General features: G+C 40.1%; 1 protein-coding gene across 1 annotated transcript in view; it reads left to right on the forward strand.

Moving 5' to 3' along the window:
- The window catches only part of LOC122560030 (protein-glutamine gamma-glutamyltransferase 2-like), a 34,829-nt gene extending 18,502 nt beyond the window's left edge, over nt 1-16,327 (forward strand). The window contains exons 10-13 of the mRNA XM_043710196.2: nt 4,519-4,788; nt 8,384-8,544; nt 10,505-10,641; nt 15,102-16,327. Coding sequence (XP_043566131.2) covers nt 4,519-4,788; nt 8,384-8,544; nt 10,505-10,641; nt 15,102-15,252 — 719 coding nt within the window. The 3' untranslated portion in view covers nt 15,253-16,327. The remainder of the gene's footprint in view (nt 1-4,518; nt 4,789-8,383; nt 8,545-10,504; nt 10,642-15,101) is intronic.
- The last annotated feature ends 3,340 nt before the right edge of the window (nt 16,328-19,667 follow it).

The raw sequence follows: 19,667 nt of genomic DNA on the forward strand, positions 1-19,667 counted from the left end.
ATAGTTAATCAATGCAAAATAGTAAAGGAAAATTTGTTTAATCTGTAATTGTATGTAGTTATGTACAACCTCCAAGCAGTAGTCAGGAGCTGGGACGTGAGTATAATTAGCAAGTTTGCAGATGACACTAAAATTGGAGGTGTAGTCGACAGCAAGGAAGGTTACCTCAGAGTACAATGGGACCTTGATCAGATGGGCTAATGGGCTGAGATGTGGCAGATGGAGTTTAATTTAGATAAATGTGAGGAGTTGCATTTTGAAAAGGCAAATCAGAGCAGGACTTATACACTTTAATATTAGGGTCCTGGGGAATGTTGCTGAACAAAGAGACCTTGGAGTGCAGGTTCATAGTTCCTTGGAAGTGGAGTCTCAGTTAGATAGGATAGTGATATGATTTTCTTTATTGGTCAGAGTGTTGAGTACAGGAGTTGGTTACCTCAGATTACAACAGGATCCTGATCAAATGGACCAATGGGCTAAGAAGTGGCAGATGGAGTATAATTTAGATAAATGCAAGGTGCTGCATTTTGGGAAAGCAAATCTTAGCAGCACTTAGACACTTAATGGTAAGGTCCTAGGGAGTGTTGCTGAACAAAGAGACCTTGGAGTGCAGGTTCATAGCTCCTTGAAAGTGGAGTCACAGGTAGATAGGATAGTGAAGAAGGTGTTTGGTATGCTTTCCTTTATTGGTCAGAGTATTGAGTACGGGAGTTGGGAGGTCATGTTGTGGCTGTACAGGATATTGGTTAGGCCACTATTGGAAAGCTGCGTGCAATTCTGGTCTCCCTTCTATCGGAATGATATTGTGAAACTTGAAAGTGTTCAGAAAAGATTTACAAGGATGTTGCCAGGATTGGAGAGCTTGAGCTATTGGGAGAAGCTAACAGGCTGGGGCTGTTTTCCCTGGAGCATCGGAGGCTGAGGGGTGACCTTATAGAGGCTTAGAAAATCATGAGGGTCATGGATAGGGTAAATAGAAAAGGTCTTTTCCCTGGGTTGGGGGAAAACTAGAGGGCATAGGTTTAGGGTGAGAGGGGAAAATTTTAAAAGGGACCTAAGGCAACTCTTTCAAGCAGAGGGTGGTGCATATATGGAATGAGCTGCCAGAAGATGTGATGTAGGCTGGTACAATTGCAACATTTAAAAGGAATCTGGATGGGTATATGAATAGGAAGGGTTTAGAGGGATATGGGCCAACTGCTGGCAAATGGGACTAGAATAATTGAGGATATCTGGTTAACATTTACGAGTTGGTGTAAAAAAATGCCTTGCAGGAAACAATTGGTATCTGAATCTAGAATCAAAAAATTATGAGCATTTTAAAAGCTCAACAAGGTGATCAATAGTAGAACAACAGGGGCAAAATAAAATATGTGAATAAATTAGCAAGAAATATAAATGATATGTATATGATGTGTGAAGAGCAAACTTGGTTAGTGACAAAAAAACTGGAATCCAAGGTAGACAAGCAGGAAGCTGGAAGAACGCAGCAAGGCAGGCAGTGCCAGGAGGTGGAGAAGTCAACATTTCGGATATAAACTTTCTTCAGGATGGAGGTTGAGATTGAGTGAAAGAAGAGCTTCAGATAATGGGTGAGGGGTGGGGCGGGAGAGCAGGATGCTTAGGTAGGAATAGGTGAACACAGGTAGAGGGTATGATCTGGTTAGTCGATGGGAGGAATGAATCTAGTGGGTTAGCTAAAAGGAAGGGTCGAACAGAGGAAAGGAAGTGAGGGGGATGGGCTGGGAAGGGTATGGGGCATTGAAAGGGAGGTTATTTGAAATTGGAGAACTGCAGCCTACAGTCTGGAGCACACAACATTGAGTTCTCCAATTTCAAATAACCTCCCATCCCAGCACCCTCTCTTTCCATTCCTCTGATCAACCCTTCCTTCCAGCTATCAATCGGATTCATTCCTCCCATCGACCAACAAGGCCGTACCCTCTACCTGTGTTCACATAACCCCCACTCCCCTACCCCTCCCCCCTTTATCTGCTGCTCCCCCACACCCACCCCCAGCTCTGAAGAAGGGTTACACCCAAAATGTTGAATTCCCCACCTCCTGATGCTGCCTAGAATAGCAAACTAGCAGAGATATTAGAATTTTTTTGTTTGTCTTCTCAATTGACGACACATAAAGCAGGTCAGAAATATTAGGAAACCAGGGATCTGATGAAAATGAGGAAATCAATATTTGTAATTCAAAAACCTGGAGAAATTTGTGGTAAAACATGCCAAGAGGTACCTTGATCTGATGGTCAACATTTTGATACTCTAAAATAAGTCACTGAAGAGATTGAGCATGCATTGGTATTGATTTTACAGAATTCCCTATGTCTAGGTGACTATCTGTGTGGATTTTGCACATTCTCCCATATCTGTGTAGGTTTCCTCTTCGTGCTCCGGTTTCCTCCCACAATCCACAAATGTGCAGGTTAGGTAGATTAGCCACGGGAAATGCAGAATTACAAGGATGGAGTAGTGGAGGTGGGTCAGGGTGATGGTGTTTGGAGGATTGGTGTAGAGTAAAGGGCTGAATGGCTTGCTTCCAAACTCTAGCAGTTCTATGAAGTCGCCTAAGAATCTTATATACTTCAATAAGATCACCTCTTATGCTCATATAGTCCAATGAGTACAGACCCAAACTACTGAATTTCTGTTCATTAGAATATTTCTTTGGAATCAACCTAGTGAACCTTCTCTGGACTGCCTCAAATGCCAATATATCTTCCTTTAATTGAAAGGATCAAAATTATACACAGTATTCAGATATGAACTGATTAGCCTTATATTGATTTAGTATGACAGTCCTATTTTTATAAGCCACTCCCCTTGAAATAAAGGCTAACCAATTCATTTGCCTTCCAAATTTTCCACTGAACCTGTATGTTATCTTATTGTCATTCACACACACATCTCCTGAATCTCTTCCTGCAGTCTTTCTTCATTCAAATTATACTCAATTCCTCTATCTTCCTGCCAAAGTGCACAACTTCACCCTTCTCCACATTAAATTTCATCTGCAAAATCTTTCCCCTACATTTAACCTGTCTAAATACCTCTGTGGATTAGTGTCATCCTCATTGCTTATCTTCACTCGTACTTTTGTATCGTCCACAATCCTAATGGAAATTAAAGGAAATCTATGCAAATTTTCACAAAGTTAAGACAAAATTGGTTGTTGCACAAGTTAAGGACGCATAAAGTATGTATAGATGATTTTACTGTAGTTACAAACTAACAAATTTTCTTAAAACTGGAAAATAAACAGAATGGCAGTTATTTGTGGTGTAAATTATGATAAGAAGCTGATCCATGTGCATGGTCCAGGTAGTAAAGAATTCAGTTTTAAGTCAGTTGTTTAATTTGTCAATGATACTGACTATGAAACTGTCAGAGAAAATGTTATCAATTGACTACATCACAAAAGTAGGCAAACCTGTTTGGTACTGGACAAGTTGAGTGAGTGGACAAATGCATGGCTGAAGAAGTACAGCATGAGGTTATTCACTTTGGTAGCAAAAACAGGAAGGCAGATTATTATTTGATTGGTGATGGATTGGAAAGACAGATATAAATGTGACCCAAGGGTCCTTGTACAGCAACCACTGAAATTAGCCATGCAGGTGCAGGAGGTAGTGAAGATGGCAGATGCTATGTTGGCCTTCATAGTGAGAGGATTCGAGTACAGGAGCAGGGTTGTCTTGCTGGAATTTTACAGGGTCTTGGTGAGACAACAACCTGGACTATTGTGCGTAGTTTTGGTTTTCTTATCTGAGGAAGGTTTACCAGACTGATTTCAGGGGTGGCAGGACAGATATATGAGGAGAGATTGGATCATTGAGGACTATAATCACCGGAGTTTCGAAGAATGAGGGGAATGTGGGCGGCACGGTGGCACAGTGGTTAGCACTGCTGCCTCACAGCGCCAGAGACCCGGGTTCAATTCCCGCCTCAGGCGACTGACTGTGTGGAGTTTGCACATTCTCCCCGTGTCTGCGTGGGTTTCCTCCGGGTGCTCCGGTTTCCTCCCACAGTCCAAAGATGTGCAGGCCAGGTGAATTGGCAATGCTAAATTGCCCATAGTGTTAGGTAAGGGGTAAATGTAGGGGTATGGGTGGGTTACGCTTCGGCGGGGCGGTGTGGACTTGTTGGGCCGATGGTCCTGTTGCCACACTGTAATGTAATCTAATCTAATCTCCTATTTATGAATATCATGTACACCATTTAGAACTGAGATGAGGAAAGATTTCTTCAACCAGACAGTGAGCACATGGAATTCTTTGCCACAGACAGCATTGAGGGTAAAACATTGAAATTTTCGAGTAAGTTCAATATAATTCTTAGGGCTAAAGGGATCTAAAGTAATGGGGAGAAAGTGGAAACAGGCTACAGATTCAGATTGTCAGCCATGATTACTGGCATAGCAGGATTGATGGGCATAACATTATTTTTATATTTTTTTTTATGTTTTATGGTATCTCATACACAAGAACATCATTTTTATTTTACTCTCAGGTTCCATGGAAGAAGCACGTGTTTTTGAAAAAGCTAACAGAATACAAAATATCGCAGTGCCAGAGAAAATACTCAGTTTGTCCATGACCACTGACATGCCTGCTTACAATGGCAAACCTGTTGCTGTCTCCATGGTTGTTTCCAACAAGACATCAGAGGAAAAGTCCTGCAACGTCAGATTTTGGGCTAAGAAAAGAAGCTACAATGGAAAAACAGAGAAACACTGTTTCAAGAAATTTAAAAAGGAGATTACTATCGGCCCCAATAAAGGTAATGAAAGAACTGTTGTCTTCAAACTTAAAGATTAGTAGTAGTTATATGGCAGGACAGATGAATGTTTACCAAATTAGACCAGTAATTAAATAGTCATATGGCCTTAATTTAAACCCCAATTCAGGGTTTCTGTGTAGTTCTGAGGGAGTTCTGTATTTCCAGAAACACTGTCTACTGGATGAAGTGTGCCATTGAAGTATTGACTGCCTGTTCAGATGCACATTAAAGATATTTACAGAACAGTAGGTAGTTCTCCTGTTATGTTGGTTAACATGCACCTCAAGCAACTCTTTCAAATTAGGTTAACTAGTTACTTCAATACGAAGCACGGCATCATGTTTGTGGAAACAAGCTATTATTGCACAGCAGACAGCAACTGTAGTTTATGAAAAATCCTTTAAGATGATTCTTTTGCATGACACTTTTTTATCTATTATTTTCAAGGAGATATAACTCTGTTAAAATAATAACCTGTGATAAAGTAATGGCTTATAAATGTTCGCATCTAAGTTGGATTCTGATGTTGCCAATCACAACTTTTGTTGAGACTTGTTTAAATCTATACTGATCTTATTAAATTGAGTATAGAAGACATATATACTGAAGCAAGATACTGCAAAATCTGGAAATCTGGAAGTGCTTAGCTTGTCAGGCAGTCTCTATAAAGAGGCAAAGAAAAATATTTGCAAAGCATGGTCATTGTCCAGATGATTTCCAAGTCCTCCTTACCTCTATTACATCCCTCACGTAAGACTCCTTTCAAATTTAAATACACCATGGAACACTTAAGATCTTATTGTAATATCCTTGAGGAACAGCCAGGTTTTATTTGAGTTGATAACTGACATTTTGATGATGAGGTGTGAGGAGTAGGTGCCCTGAAAATTCAGGTCTATGTTTTTCGCCTGCAATGTTAACTCTGAGCTGAACCTTACAGTTTTTTGTTGGTTAAGTGTGAGTGGCTTTGAGTTTAGTGTAGTTATTCTCACCATGCACCTTCCACCCTGACCTAAAGTTCACATGGACCATCTCCAACACTTCCCTCCCCTTCCTGGACCTTTCTGCCTCCATCTCCGGTGACCGACTCAACATGGTAATCTATTTCAAACCCACTAACTCTTACAGCTACTTTGACGACACCTCCTCTCACCCTCCCCTTCTGTAAAAACGATATCCCTTACTCCCAATTCCTCTACCTCCACCACATCTGCTCTCAGGATGAGCAATTCCACTCCAGGACATCCTAGATGTCCTCCTATTTCAGGGACTTCCATTTCCCCTCCAATGTGATCAACAATGCCCTCCAGCGCATCTCCTCCAGTTCCTGCACCTCCACCCTCGAACCTTACTACTCCAACTGTAACAGGGCAGAACCCTTGATGAAGCGCCTGTGCCTGAAACATCGACTCTCCTGCTCCTTGGATTCTGCCTGACCTGCTGTGCTTTTCCAGTGCCACATGTTTTGACTCTGATTCTCACCGTGCAGCCAAGCAAGCTTTCTCACTGCAATAGTTACCATTTCAGCCCTTATGCTGAGTAATATGTCCAACTCCCAGCCCAGCTTACCATACCTTATTCCCAGAACAACTCACCACTCACCGGACAGTGGACCAGCATCCCTAGCAGCATTGTGTACCCAGATGTGCACTATAGGTCTAGAACTGCCTGCATTGTTTCTGATATTTGCCTTCAATATGGCAGAGAGGGGACAATTGAATGAAGTAAGTGGGGAACGTATTAAATGTATTAGCAACAGATCATGAGCCTTGGTGGGAGGTGGGGACAGTACCAAAGATACAGTGAGTGTGAGATATCATAAAAAGATAGTGAAACCTTCCCTGTTGGAGTGGAGAAGGTTATTTACCCTTCTTCCTGCAGGGCTGGGCTGGGCATTCCTCCAGATGCTGAGACTGCCCTGAACCAGTCCACTGTGCAGGCATGGTCGTGAAGCTCTTACTGGACAGGTAGAACATAGACTGGACTTGCTTTTCCCCCAGGACCAGCAGTGGAAGCCATGACACCAGAACATGCTAGACTGCTCTGAGGTTTCCACCTGGTTTAGGGCAGTCTCAGCAACTGGAGAAATACCCAGTCCAGCCCTGCAGGAAGAAGGGAAATGACCTTCTCCAATCCAATAGGGGAGGTTCCACCATCTTCTAATGATACCTCACACTCACTGTAACTTTGCTACTGGCCCCACCTCCCACTAAGATTCATGATCTATCGCTAATACATTTACTATGTTCCCCGCTTACCCTCATTCCATAATTTAGGCCCTCACCCTTTATCAGCAGAAGATTCTGACCCTGAAAGCCACAAGCAGGACTTGGACTGATATAGTGGCTGCTCTTGACTTACTACACCAGGTTCTGCTGAGTGAAGGTTATCTCCCTGAATTGGACTGAGGTTGCCAGCAACAGTGATAAAATTCCTGGCGTTGTGTCTGCACCAAATGGCATGGAAAGACAGCAGTAATATAAGCCAGATATCTCTGGCTGACAGGGCAATGCCCAAAATTGAAAGACAGTGCAAGACATGGATATTGAAAGACTGAAAGCATCCGGGTAGCTTTAGAGCAAAGTGAGCAGCCTGGAGATGCAGCCTGATCCAGTCTATGAGTTATATGTGTGTCCTTGACTACAAATTGTGCTTGGTACAAGATAGTTATCAAGAAGTATGCAGATTGATGTGCAGCATTGAATTGCAGAAGTGTCCTGTAAGTGGATCAGAGATATGGTATAATCATAGAAGCTGCATCGTGTCAGATATTAACGTCCGCGGACCTGGGCTATATGTGGATATTGCCCATGGAGCATGCCAAAGATGTCAGTGCCTGTATCCATCTTGGAGGCTTTTTGGAGCAAGCAATGAGTTGAATCTGTTCTGGTTTCCATGTTGAGTTTTTCCAATGGCTGGTTTGCAAGTTGAGTTTGGTAACATTGAAACCTGAGGTGAGGTGGGCTGGCAATAAGTAATAATGATCATTAATGGGGACTTCACCTCTGCCTAGCAAGAATCTTGCCATGTCAATTGAGAAAAACATGCAAGATGTAGCGGGATGATCTTGACAGTTTTGACACAAACAGCTTTCACCAAGAAGGTGATGGGAACCACCTAGTTGAGGCGGGAAGCCTTGCAGCCTTTAGAATGAATGAGCACTTGAAATGTCATAACATTCAGGACTATAGATTAAGTGTTGGAATGTAGACCTAATATATATCTAGAGTATTTTTTGACCCCACTGGCTCAGGTTAGGTGCCCAGTGGATGCAAAGTGGGTAGCTGTTTCTCCCCATTTGTAGAAAACACATGGTCTATCAAGGATACCAGGTGTACAGACTATCAAATTTGCTGATTCTGACTGCTTTGTAATTACTTGTCTAAAGTATTATTTCTCATTACAATGAGTTCCCATATCCACCAACAATGTCAGCGAGGAGAATTTAATTTGGATAGAGTCTGATAAAAGGTTAACCCATATTTTTTATTCATGTACCATTTTTGTACCATTTTTGTTCATGTACTATGATTTAATTCTTAAAAGTTTAAACACCTCAATTTTATATTTTTTTTCCCTTGCCTCCTATTTTTAGATAAGGAAATCCCTTTGAAAATAGATTACAAAGAATATGGTTCATTCCCTGACATGTACAACATGATGAAGCTGATGTCTGTGGTAACTGAAGCAAAATCAAAGACCTGTGTATCTGCACTAACTGACATTTCTCTGATCAACCCTTCCATTATTATTAAGGTAATGGTGAAAAATGGTTCCACCTCATTGAATCTCCACTGTGGAATCCAACACTGATTGAGGAATATTTATTAAGAGGCTTATTTCTCTTTACATTAGAACAGATTTTGCACCAGGTTTACTCACAATGTGAGTATTATGACATCAGATCTTTACTCAAGTTTGCAAAATAAGAATAGCAACTTGTGCACGCTGTATTGTCTTGTGGGTTTGTGCCTATATTCATGAGTTTGGGTTTCAGTTCAATACAGACTGCACAAGGGGGAGGCAAAGACAAGAGCTGTATGGTGATTTAGACTCCTTTGGAACTCTGTTTACTGCATAATAATACTAAATACTCTTAAAAATGTTAGCCCAAGATATACCAAGCTGTAATGTTACCATTATATTGTTAATACTACTCGCTACATGTGCTTCTCTCTTCAAATTTTTTCCGGTTTTATCTACCTGAGTCCAAATAGCTCTGCCCATATTCTAGTATTTATGCCCAATGGGGAACACCTATAGCAACATTGCATGGTTACTCCAAGGTCCTAGGGCACTTACACCACAAATACTGTACTAGTGTACGTAACATCATAAAATGACCAAATGTACTTCAGAAGAGAATTTTTAAACACAGAAACAGTATTAATAATATTTGGTCAGTTGACAAAAAGCTTGGTCAATGAGGGAGATTATGAGGAGCAATAAAGAAGCAAAAGAAAGACAAAGTGGGTTAGGGATGCAACTTCAGAGCAGATAGCCTTGGAATCCAAAGGCATGGCTGTCGGTTGTGGTGCAATTACAATTTGGAACATTGAAGCATCCAAAATTAGATGAGTGTAGTTATCTTGGAGGGTTGTGGATTGGAGTATATTGAAGGATATTGAGGGCTTGAGACATGGAGGTTTTGAAACCAAGTTGCTTGACCAGAAACCAATGTTATCAGTGGACACAACGTGAAGGTTAAGTGGGACTTGATGTGAATAAAGAAACAGGGAAGCAAAGCGTAATGAACAGGAGCTTAAGTTTACAACAGACAGGTACTGGGAGGCCCATTAGGACTGCATAGGAATAGTCAACCTTAGAGGTAACAAATATTTCAACAGTTGAAGTGTTGAGTAGGTGAATTGGATGAGTTTGAAGTTAGCCGAAACCTTTGTCATTCAAAATACATAGCACCTAATTAACATAAATTGCCCAATTTCTCATTGTTTATTATGAAATTAATCTGTGATTAACAACCACACCCCCCAAAAAACCCATAATGAGCAATTTTGCACATCTTCTCTCTCAAATTGTAGCAGAAACCTGCAATGCTGTGTCCCAAACGATTATGGAGGTGAAGGGAATAGTTTCTGCCAGAACTGAAATGGTTTGTTGCTTGATAACCTTAGCAATAGGAAGCAAAGGTTGGAAAATAGAGTTAAAATGCAGACCAGCCTTAAACAAGTTAAATGGCAGAGCAAACCCAAGGGGCTGTATATCCTACTCCTGTTCCTGCTCTTCCTGCTCCTGATCAGCATTCACAACATGTATTTAGTAGCAGGAATGCTGAAAAACAAAGAACAGTGCACTAACTAGACTCTGTAGGACTGGATCACTCTCACCTGTTACGCACTTGTGCATCCCTGGAGGCCTTAGCTGCCAATGATGACAATAGTTGCCTTCACAAATAAGTTGCCTGAAAAGGTCTTGAATAGTCAATGAAGGAGGGACAATTATATGTTCTACTTGTGAATTGTTAGCTGCTCTTTACCAGCATGTTATTTGGTATTTTGGAAAATATCTGAATAGAAATCCACATTGTGTAATACAGCATTCATATTTGTTGTTTTGGGAAGACTTCTGTTTAATTCCAAACATTATGTCACAGGTGAGATATATGCAATTGAAGGTCATGCAATTATTAATCTTTCTTGTTCAAAATGAATGAAGTATAATTTTCAATGTGTTAGAAACTAATTTATTTCATTAGGTGTTGGATAAAGACATTACTGTGAATAAAGAAGTGAGCCTTGAGATCAGCTTTCAGAGCACCATCCCTGAAGTTCTGAAGAATTGTGTTGTGACTCTTGAAGGAGCAGGTCTGATTAAAGATGAACTAGTAGTAAAGTAAGTAAAGGATCTTTTAAAATGTATCTCCAGTATCAGTTTTTTGATGATATTTTATTTAACCTGATAATTTTATTGATTAACTTATTAAGGAAGGGTGTAATTTTGTTGGAAATAGTTTGACAGGGTTAACCAGACTAATGTGGATCAATGTGGATTTCACCAGTTTCTTAATTTCCCCTCCCCTAACCTTATCCCACTTCCAACTTTCCAGCTCAGCACCACCTGTCCTACCTGACCATCTTCCTTCCCACCTATCTGCTCCAACTTCCCCTCCGACCTATCACTATTACCCCACCTCCATCCACCTATCACACTCTCAGCTATCTTCCCCCCAACCCCACCCCTCCCTCCCATTTATCTCGCCACCCTCGAGGCTCCCAGTCTCATTCCTGATGAAGGGCTTTTGCCCGAAATGTTGATTCTCCTGCTCCTTGGATGCTGCCTGACCTTCTGTGCTTTTCCAGTACCACACTCTCAACTCTAAACTCCAGCATCTGCAGTCCTCACTTTCACCTAATACCTGGACTAGGCATTTTGTCTTAAGCTGAAAGGTTGGACAGGTGAACTTTTACCTACTGGAATTTAGAAACTTAAGAAATTTGATCCAAACATAAAAGGCCCGATAGATACTGACACAGAGAGGATGTTTCCACTTTGGTAAAAATTAAGACCTCAGGATCACTGTTTCAAAGCCAGTGGAGTTGCTCCTTTAAAACAGAGATGAAGCGAATATTTTTCTTTCAGAGGGTCATGTGGGATGAGGATGGCCTTTCTGTCTAGATTCCAAGTTTGGTTGCTGAGCAAGTAATTAACCAAACAAAATTTCACAAATATATGTGGAATCTGCCTTACTTTGGTCTCATTTTTTTCTTCAAGTCAGTCTCCTGTGGAATTATAGCAGGAGAAGTGTGGAAGCTCGCAAATCTTTTACACGAGTTTCCTCAGATCTTCCTGAGGCAGCACCACTTAACACTTTGCCACCATAAAGTTTATGAAATTAATCTGTAATAAAATTAATGAAAATAATGTAGTGTTTTGAATGCTGTGAAGGTCTCATTTATCCATGAATAACAAAACCTGTTATATCAGGAAATTTAAAAGGTGCAGCAGGATTGTTTTCAGTGTTGTTGGCGATTGCTGCCTTTTTTTTGACAGGGTCAGAATTTAATGAAAGTGGCTGAGACCAATTCTCCCTTTTAACTGTGTTGCTGCACAATTTCTCGGGGACTCTGCACATACCTTGCTCATGCCAATTGGGGTGCAAACACTTTGATTTTCGATTCTGGAAGTCACTGCTACACCAGAACCTTGGAAGTCCATACAGCAGCAAATGTAATTATAGGGAACATGGGTGGAGATCTGACCAAAATATATGACTGTCCCTGTCAGCTTCAGAGAGGCAATGGCCTAATGGTATTACCGTGAGGTTATTGATTCAGAAACCATTAATCCTACCATGGATTAGAATTCAATATAAAATCTGGAATTAAGAGTCTGATGATGACCATGAACCTGTTGTCAATTGTTGGAAAAACCAATCTAGTTCACTAAAGTCCTTTAGGGGAGGAAATCTGGCCAACATGTGATGCAGACTTCAGCAATGTGGTTGGCTCTTAACTGCCCTCTAGGCAGTTAGGGATGGGCAATAACTGCTGACCTAGCTAGAGATGTCCTCACTCTGTGAATGAGGAAAAAAACTGGTCTTTGACAACTTGACAGCAAGAATTGACAGCAAGAATCTGCCACATGTAACTGACTGTCTGTGAAAAAAAAATCCTCTACCCTTTTCCAAAAAGCTAATCATGCTAAGTGATTGGAATATTTTAATACTTTGCAGTTTGTTTGCAAAGTCATTTGTGTACCATATATATATTTTCGATCAAAGCCAACCTTACCTTTGAAAGACTGATGTTGCACTACCATTGTAGATCCTGATAGGGGCAATATTGGACCATATCATTTGGAATTCTGACTTATGAATTTGAATCTGAAGCAAAGATAATTTTTTTCTTTTCAACATGTCCATTTTGTCAAATTCCTTTTTGCTTTATCAATTAGGAACCATCAGGTAAGCTTATTAATAAACAAATCATCAGCAATCACCAAGCTTTTCCTTCTTCGCTGCTATTTCAGTGCAGCGGGAACACAAAACATGAAGTTTTGGACTGGACGATACTTTAGACTTGCTTAAATGAGGGAATTGATCAATATATAACTGCCCAGAAGTGATGCTGTGATGTTCCACTTGGGGTCATGTGTTCTGTAAAGACATTGAAACACCACAGTGTGACGGGCAGCTCTTGGCTTGCAACTTCTGAAATAGTGTGCAACTGGGCTTTAAATATGGTGCTAGTGTCATAAAGACTGGAAAATCCTGACAGCAATAAGTGCTTCTGCCTTTCCTGCTATTTGATTTCAAAAAGAAGGCACCATGGAGCCGAATAGCATCATTGATGAGTTGAACAGCAAAGTATTGCACTCTAATCTGTAGCAAACTGGATATCAAGAATCTCACTTAACAAAACTCTGTTAAGCTCCCACTTGACTATATACTGCCCAGAATGAAATCTTGCTCAATAAGTGAGGTAATTTTGTTTTTGTTAACATGGGGGTTCATTCGCTGAAAAGTAGCCACACGATCAGGCAGAGTTTCATCAAACCCAGAACAAAGGTTTCTTAAACAAAATTCAAAAACACGAAGTAACAAGCTATCTAGACATGGATGATGGTTTAGAAAAATCATAAAACAAATATTTTAATTTATTTCACAACACCAAGACATTGGTTAGGCCACTGTTGGAATATTGCATGCAATTCTGGTCTCCTTCCTATCGGAAAGACATTGTGAAACTTGAAAGGGTTCAGAAAAGATTTACAAGAATATTGACAGGGTTGGTTGATTTGAGCTATAGGGAGAGGCAGAACAGGCAGGGGCTGTTTTACCCGGAGCGTCGGAGGCTGAGGTTTACAAAATTATGAGGGGCATGGATAGGGTAAATAGGTAAAGTCTTTTCCCTGGGGTCGGGGAGTCCAGAACTAGAGGGCATAGGTTTAGGGTGAGAGGGGAACAGTATAAAAGAGACCTAAGGGTCAACTTTTTCACACAGAGGGTGGTATGTGTCTGGAATAAGCTGCCAGAGGAAGTGGTGGAGGTTGGTACAATTGCAACATTTAAAAGGCATTTGGATGCCTAACGGAAGGGTTTGGAGGGATATGGGCCAGGTGCTGGCAGGTGGGACTAGATTGGGTTGGGATATCTGGTCGGCATGGATGGGTTGGACCGAAGGGTCTGTTTCCATGCTGTACATCTCTATGACTCTATGACTTTCCAGAGAAACAAATCCAGAGAGTTCACCCCTATGGATAAAAAGATCAAATGTCACACAACACCAGGTTATGGTCCGACAGGTTTATTTGAAATCACAAACTTTCTGAGCGCTGCTCCTTTGTCAGGTGATGAAGGATCAGTGCTCCGAAAGCTTGTGATTTCAAATTAATCTGTTGGACTATAACCTGATCTTGTGTGATTTCTGATTTTGTCCATCCAGTCCAACGCCAGCACCTCTGCATCCATAAAATATTTAAGTTCTATTCAAATGATTCCCCTCAGTTTCTATGAACTATGGAATCTTTTCACATGAATGCCGACAAAACTGAGAACTTACTCAAAACCCATTAACCTTAGGATTTCTATCCAATCCCCTTAATTTCATTTCACAAACTAAACATTTTTACTGAAATGACTATCTTCCCTGAACTGTCCTTTCCTTCTGTCGAGGAGAAAAATATCATTGCTTTTCCTTCATGTTTTTTCTAAGCTGCCCTAAAGTTTTTCACTCAAAGTGTTTCCTAAATTAAAATTAATTCTTGACTATTCTTAACAAAAAACAAGGTAATGGCCTTCAATGTTTCCTCTATTTATTATAAATCACCAGAGTATAAACAAATATTTCACATTAATGTTCACCTTAAAAATATACCCTCTAAGTTTTGAAATCCCCCAAACTAGGGGAAAGACACCTACCAATATCCCTATCTATAAACTTCTGTAAGTTCAACTCTCAACCTCCTATGCTTCAATGAAAAAAGTCCCAGCCTATCCAGCCTTTCATTATAACTCAAACCTCCCACACTTGCCAACAGCCTAGTAAATCTCCTCAGAACCCTTTCCAGCTTAATATCTTTCCTATAATTGGGTAACCAGAACTGGACACAATGCTCAAGAAGAGGCCTCACTAATGTCCTGTACAGCCTCAACATGACTTCCCAACCTCTATATTCTCTTTTTAAAATCTTCCAAAAATTAACCAATACCCACATACCACTATTCTGAAATCTTTATATATTTTGTTTAAACATAGCTATCATCACATTGTATATAGAAAAATAAGATCAGCTAAAATCTTTGTCTTAGAATTCTAAAGTTTTTGTTTCTCCTCTTTATTTCTTCACTTTAGGTGTTCAGATATACCATCCAATGGAAAAGCAAAAGTGAACTGTAAGATTGTTCCTTATAAGATTGGAAAGAAGAAGCTACTGGCGGACTTTGATTGTGACAAAATAGTAAATATGAAAGGATCCTTGGACATAATTGTAAAAGAACAATAGAGAAAAGGGGAAACAAGCATAAGAGCTTAAATACCCAATTACTTATTCTTTGAATGCGCGGATTTTCATTTAGGGATGGGTTATCTGGTTTATTTTCATATAATCATTAGACACTGCATTCAGTTCATATGCTTAATTTTTTTTCTTTCATATCCAAATTAAAGTCATCCTTGACTTTGCATGGTTTTGTTATGAGGCTATAAGATTGTTATATGTTGGGACTATAGCTTTAAATTTGGAGTAAAATAAGGAGGTTATGTGACCTCTTCTGGAGTCTGTCTGTCAGTAATCATGTATACTTGATAAGAGTTCATTGAAGGTGCAAGATACGTATAATTGGAGACAATGATCACAGTCTCCAAGTTCACAATGAAGAGAAATAGGGTTTCTTAAAGTTGTAGAAAAATATTAATGGTATGGAGTTATGAAGAGTGGTGCTATAATCTATCTCTTTATTTCCAAACTGGAAAGGAGCTGCACATCAAAGATAGCTAATTAACAGTTCTGTCTGAATTCAAGTTCACTGTTGTTCTGGTTGCCATGGAACAGAGGGCAGAGGAACCCCGTTTTGAGATCAGGTTACAGGCTTCTCTAAAAATCTGTGCATGTCATAGAAAGGTAACCTTTTTTTTGTTGGGGTAGTTGGCAACCTTCCAATGAGGCAAAGCCATGTGATATAGGCAACCATTCCAGATTCTGAAGCAGGAAGCATTATTGATGCTATTGTTGACTATGCAGAATGCAGATTATGTGTGATTGAGAAAACTACATCTGTGTGGATTTCTGGGAGGCTATAAGATTTGTTAGCTTGGGCTTTAGGAAAGTAATCAACAATGTAAACTCCAAGTGAAAGTCAGTTTTGTGATCAGAACTTACTGATTGGCAAAATAAAAAAAGAAACAATCTGTTGGAAACTGTCAGCAATTGTGGACTGTTTGACTTGATATTTCTGGAATGTGTGAGGGTGATATCAATAAAAGGGGAACAATGCTTATTCAATGATGTTTTATTATTCATTTGTTACATTTTAAACATTTTAAATAAAATCTTGTCGTGTTATTATTCTAGCTAACAACTGGAAATTTGGATGTCTTTTTAAAATGTGTCAGTCTCTATGGACATTATAGTGGATGAATTTTCTTCCTGCTTATACGAGGTATTACAATATTTGAATTCATTTAGGAACTGAAGCCACTCTTCAAACTGCACATGGAGGAATGGGAGATTAAAGGTTTAGTAAAGCAATATAAATAGTAATGGGTTTTCAGATGCAATATTATACTGAGGCCAGTCTGTTTTCCCAAGTGGATATAAGATGTTCCATGGTGCTCAATAAGAAAAGCAGTCTTTTTCCCATTCACTCATGGAATCTGGGCAATACTGACTGTAACCAGCATTTTATTGCCTTCATTCAGGCAAGTGGAAAGTATTCCATCACACTCCTGACTTGTGCCTTGTAGATGGGAACAGGCTAGAGACTCAGGAAGTGAGTTACTTGGTGCAGTATTCCTAGACTCTGGATGGCTCTTGTAGCCACTGTATTTATATGCTGAGTCGGGTTCAGCTTCTGGTCAATGGTAACCCCAAGAATGTTAAAATTTGGGAATGAATTTCAAGGGACAGTGATTGGATTGTCTCTTATAAGAGATGGCATTTGCCTGGCACTTGTGTGGCACAAAGGTTACTTACTACTTGTTAGTCCAAGCCTGGATATTGCTCAGATCTTGTTGCATTTGACCATGGACTGCTTCAGTATCTGAGGAGCCACAAATAGTGCTGAACACCGTGCAATCATCAGTGAACATTCCTGCTTCTTATGATGGAGGGAACATCATTGCTTAGGAACAACCTGCTCACTGATGCTCAGTTTGGGTTCCACTAAAGCTACTCAGCTCCTGCCTTAGAGAAACTCCTGCAGAAATGTCCTGGGGTTGAGATAACTGATCTCTAACAAACATGGCCATCGTCCTGTATCTCAGGTATGACTCCAACCATCGGAGAATTTTCCCCTGATTTTCTAGTTTTGCTAGAGCTCCTTGATGTCATACTTAGTCAAATATAGCTTTGATGTCAAGGACTGTCACTCTCACCTCACCTCAGAAATTCAGCTCTGTCCATGTATGAACTAAGGCTGTAATGATGTCAGGATCTGAGTGGCTCTGGCAGAACTCAAACTGGACGTAAGTGAGCAGGTTATTGCTAAGGAGAGGCTGCTTGATAACACTGTTGTCTATAACTTCCATCACTTTATTGATGATTGAGAACAGACTGATGTGGTGATAATTGTCCAGATTGGATTCGTCCTGCTTTTTAAGTACAGGACATACCTGGGCATTTTTCAATTTGTTAGGCAGATGCCAGTGTGGTAACTGTAGTAGAAAAGCCTGGGTAGGGGCACGGCAAGTTCTGGAGCTCACATCTTTAGTACTATTGTTGGAATGCTGTCGATATTGTGATGTTATCCCTTGTGTCCTAACCAATATATCCCACATTGAACATCACTAGATTACCTGGTTAGCATTATTATTGCAGTTTGTTGGACATTGCTGCTTCGTAATTGATAAACATGTTTCTCTACATCATTCTCAAAGTATCACATTGACTATGATGTTTTTGAGATGTTTTGACTGTGTGAAAAGTCAAATGCAGCTGAAGTTTTTATTTGTCTTTGAGCTATAACATTACAGTGAAGAGAACCTGCACTGTTTATGTTCTGGTCATTTGTCTGCCATCTTTGTTCTCCCAATGACTGGCCTTTCAACAAGCTCTGCAGATTGATCCATGGCAAAGAGCACTTCCTTCTGTCTGTGAATTCATGTGGTTATCCACAGATTCTGCCTGTCTTTCGCTCAGCTTGGTATACGTGCTTTTGTCCAGGTTTCACTTCACCATGCCAAATAGCTGTTAGTTTAACTGAAGTTTAGCTAACTGAGTTTTTAGTATTCTTATTTGTCTGTTCACTGTTTTGTGTGTCTGGCATTGTCTATATTCTATGAAACTGTGAGTTCATCCTTTCCAATTACTGCATTCTGTCTTTCGGGATCGGGAACCCCAGGTTAGTAGATCCATTAGCCCTTCAGCTACATTCTTAAACTTACATTTATTGGCTACATTTTTCAATTGTTTTGTTTTGTCTATACCATTCTGAGGCCATCAAATTCAAATTGGTATATCTGTTGTTTCAATTTTGGCTGAAGTTGGATGCTGAATCTTTCAAAAATATGTATAGGCTTTTGCTGTTCCTCCTCAGCTGGTTCCCACCTGCTAAATAAATTAACCCTCTACCTCCTGCCCACAGAAGGATAAACTGTCTTTTTCTTTGCCACAAGCGTCTTTCAGGTAACACAAAAGTCGATTTGCATTTTTGCTTCAACTTTTCAAATGTTCCTATGATAACACGAGCTCTTGAATGCCCCACGGACTGCAGCTTGCAGCCATTGCTTTGGTGGGTGATGTTTGTTTTCTCTCCACAGGATACACTCAGTCCTTGAATCCAAATTGATATGGGCCAGTTTCTTTTACCAAATCAGCAGGAAATCTTGTTCAAAATGTTTGTTTACTCACAGACATAAACTGCCATCTTATTATGTTACTCTGAGCTCTGTTATTTGAACAATCGCACTCCCAGATGAAATCAATCCATTTAATTCATATGAAACTTCGCAATTTTTTTCTTAAATAAAAGATATCCATTAGACTGACTACCAGACCTCTCAAAGACTCCAGCTAATCAATCATTGTAGAATCAGGCAACTAACTTCAGATCATAAAATAGGTCTCTATATTATTGGACACCAAATTTGTGACTGACGTCATATATCAAAACCTTACAAAAACCCTAATGCACAAACCTACATTGGAATTTTCAGAGACATTTCAAATTTGAATGTATAATTCCCCAATTCCTATGGCCCTCAGCAAATGTCTCCAACTTTGAACTTGTGCATAGACAGTTGTGCAGTACTACCTGGTTAGTTAGATAGGAAAGGTTAGACTTAAACCTGAATTGAGATCTGGTTAATAAAGGAAACTTTACTTTTACTCTGGGGTATAATTACTGAACATGTGCCAGAATGACATCTGATCACCTGGAAGTGGAGCCTGAGTCTGTAGGGCTCTATGGAAAATGTGCTTTCTCAGCATCCTCTATGTATCGCTTGCTAACTTTTGTTAAATGATAAGATCATACAAATAGGAGCAGAATTAGGCCATTCAGCTCATTCAAGTCTGCTCTGCCATTTGATGATGGCTGATATGTTTCTCAACCTCATTTTCCTGCCTTCTCCCCATTGCACTTGATCCCCTTACTAATCAAGAGCCTACCTATCTCGTTCTTAAGTACACTCAATGATTTGGTCTTCACAGCCCTTTGTGGCAATGAATTCCATAAAGTCACCACCCTCTGGCAGAAGAAA

Source organism: Chiloscyllium plagiosum, unplaced genomic scaffold, assembly GCF_037043375.1.
Source record: "Chiloscyllium plagiosum isolate Xiang-an unplaced genomic scaffold, Cpla_swu_hap1 HiC_scaffold_15, whole genome shotgun sequence".
Classification (NCBI taxonomy): Eukaryota; Metazoa; Chordata; class Chondrichthyes; order Orectolobiformes; family Hemiscylliidae; genus Chiloscyllium; species Chiloscyllium plagiosum.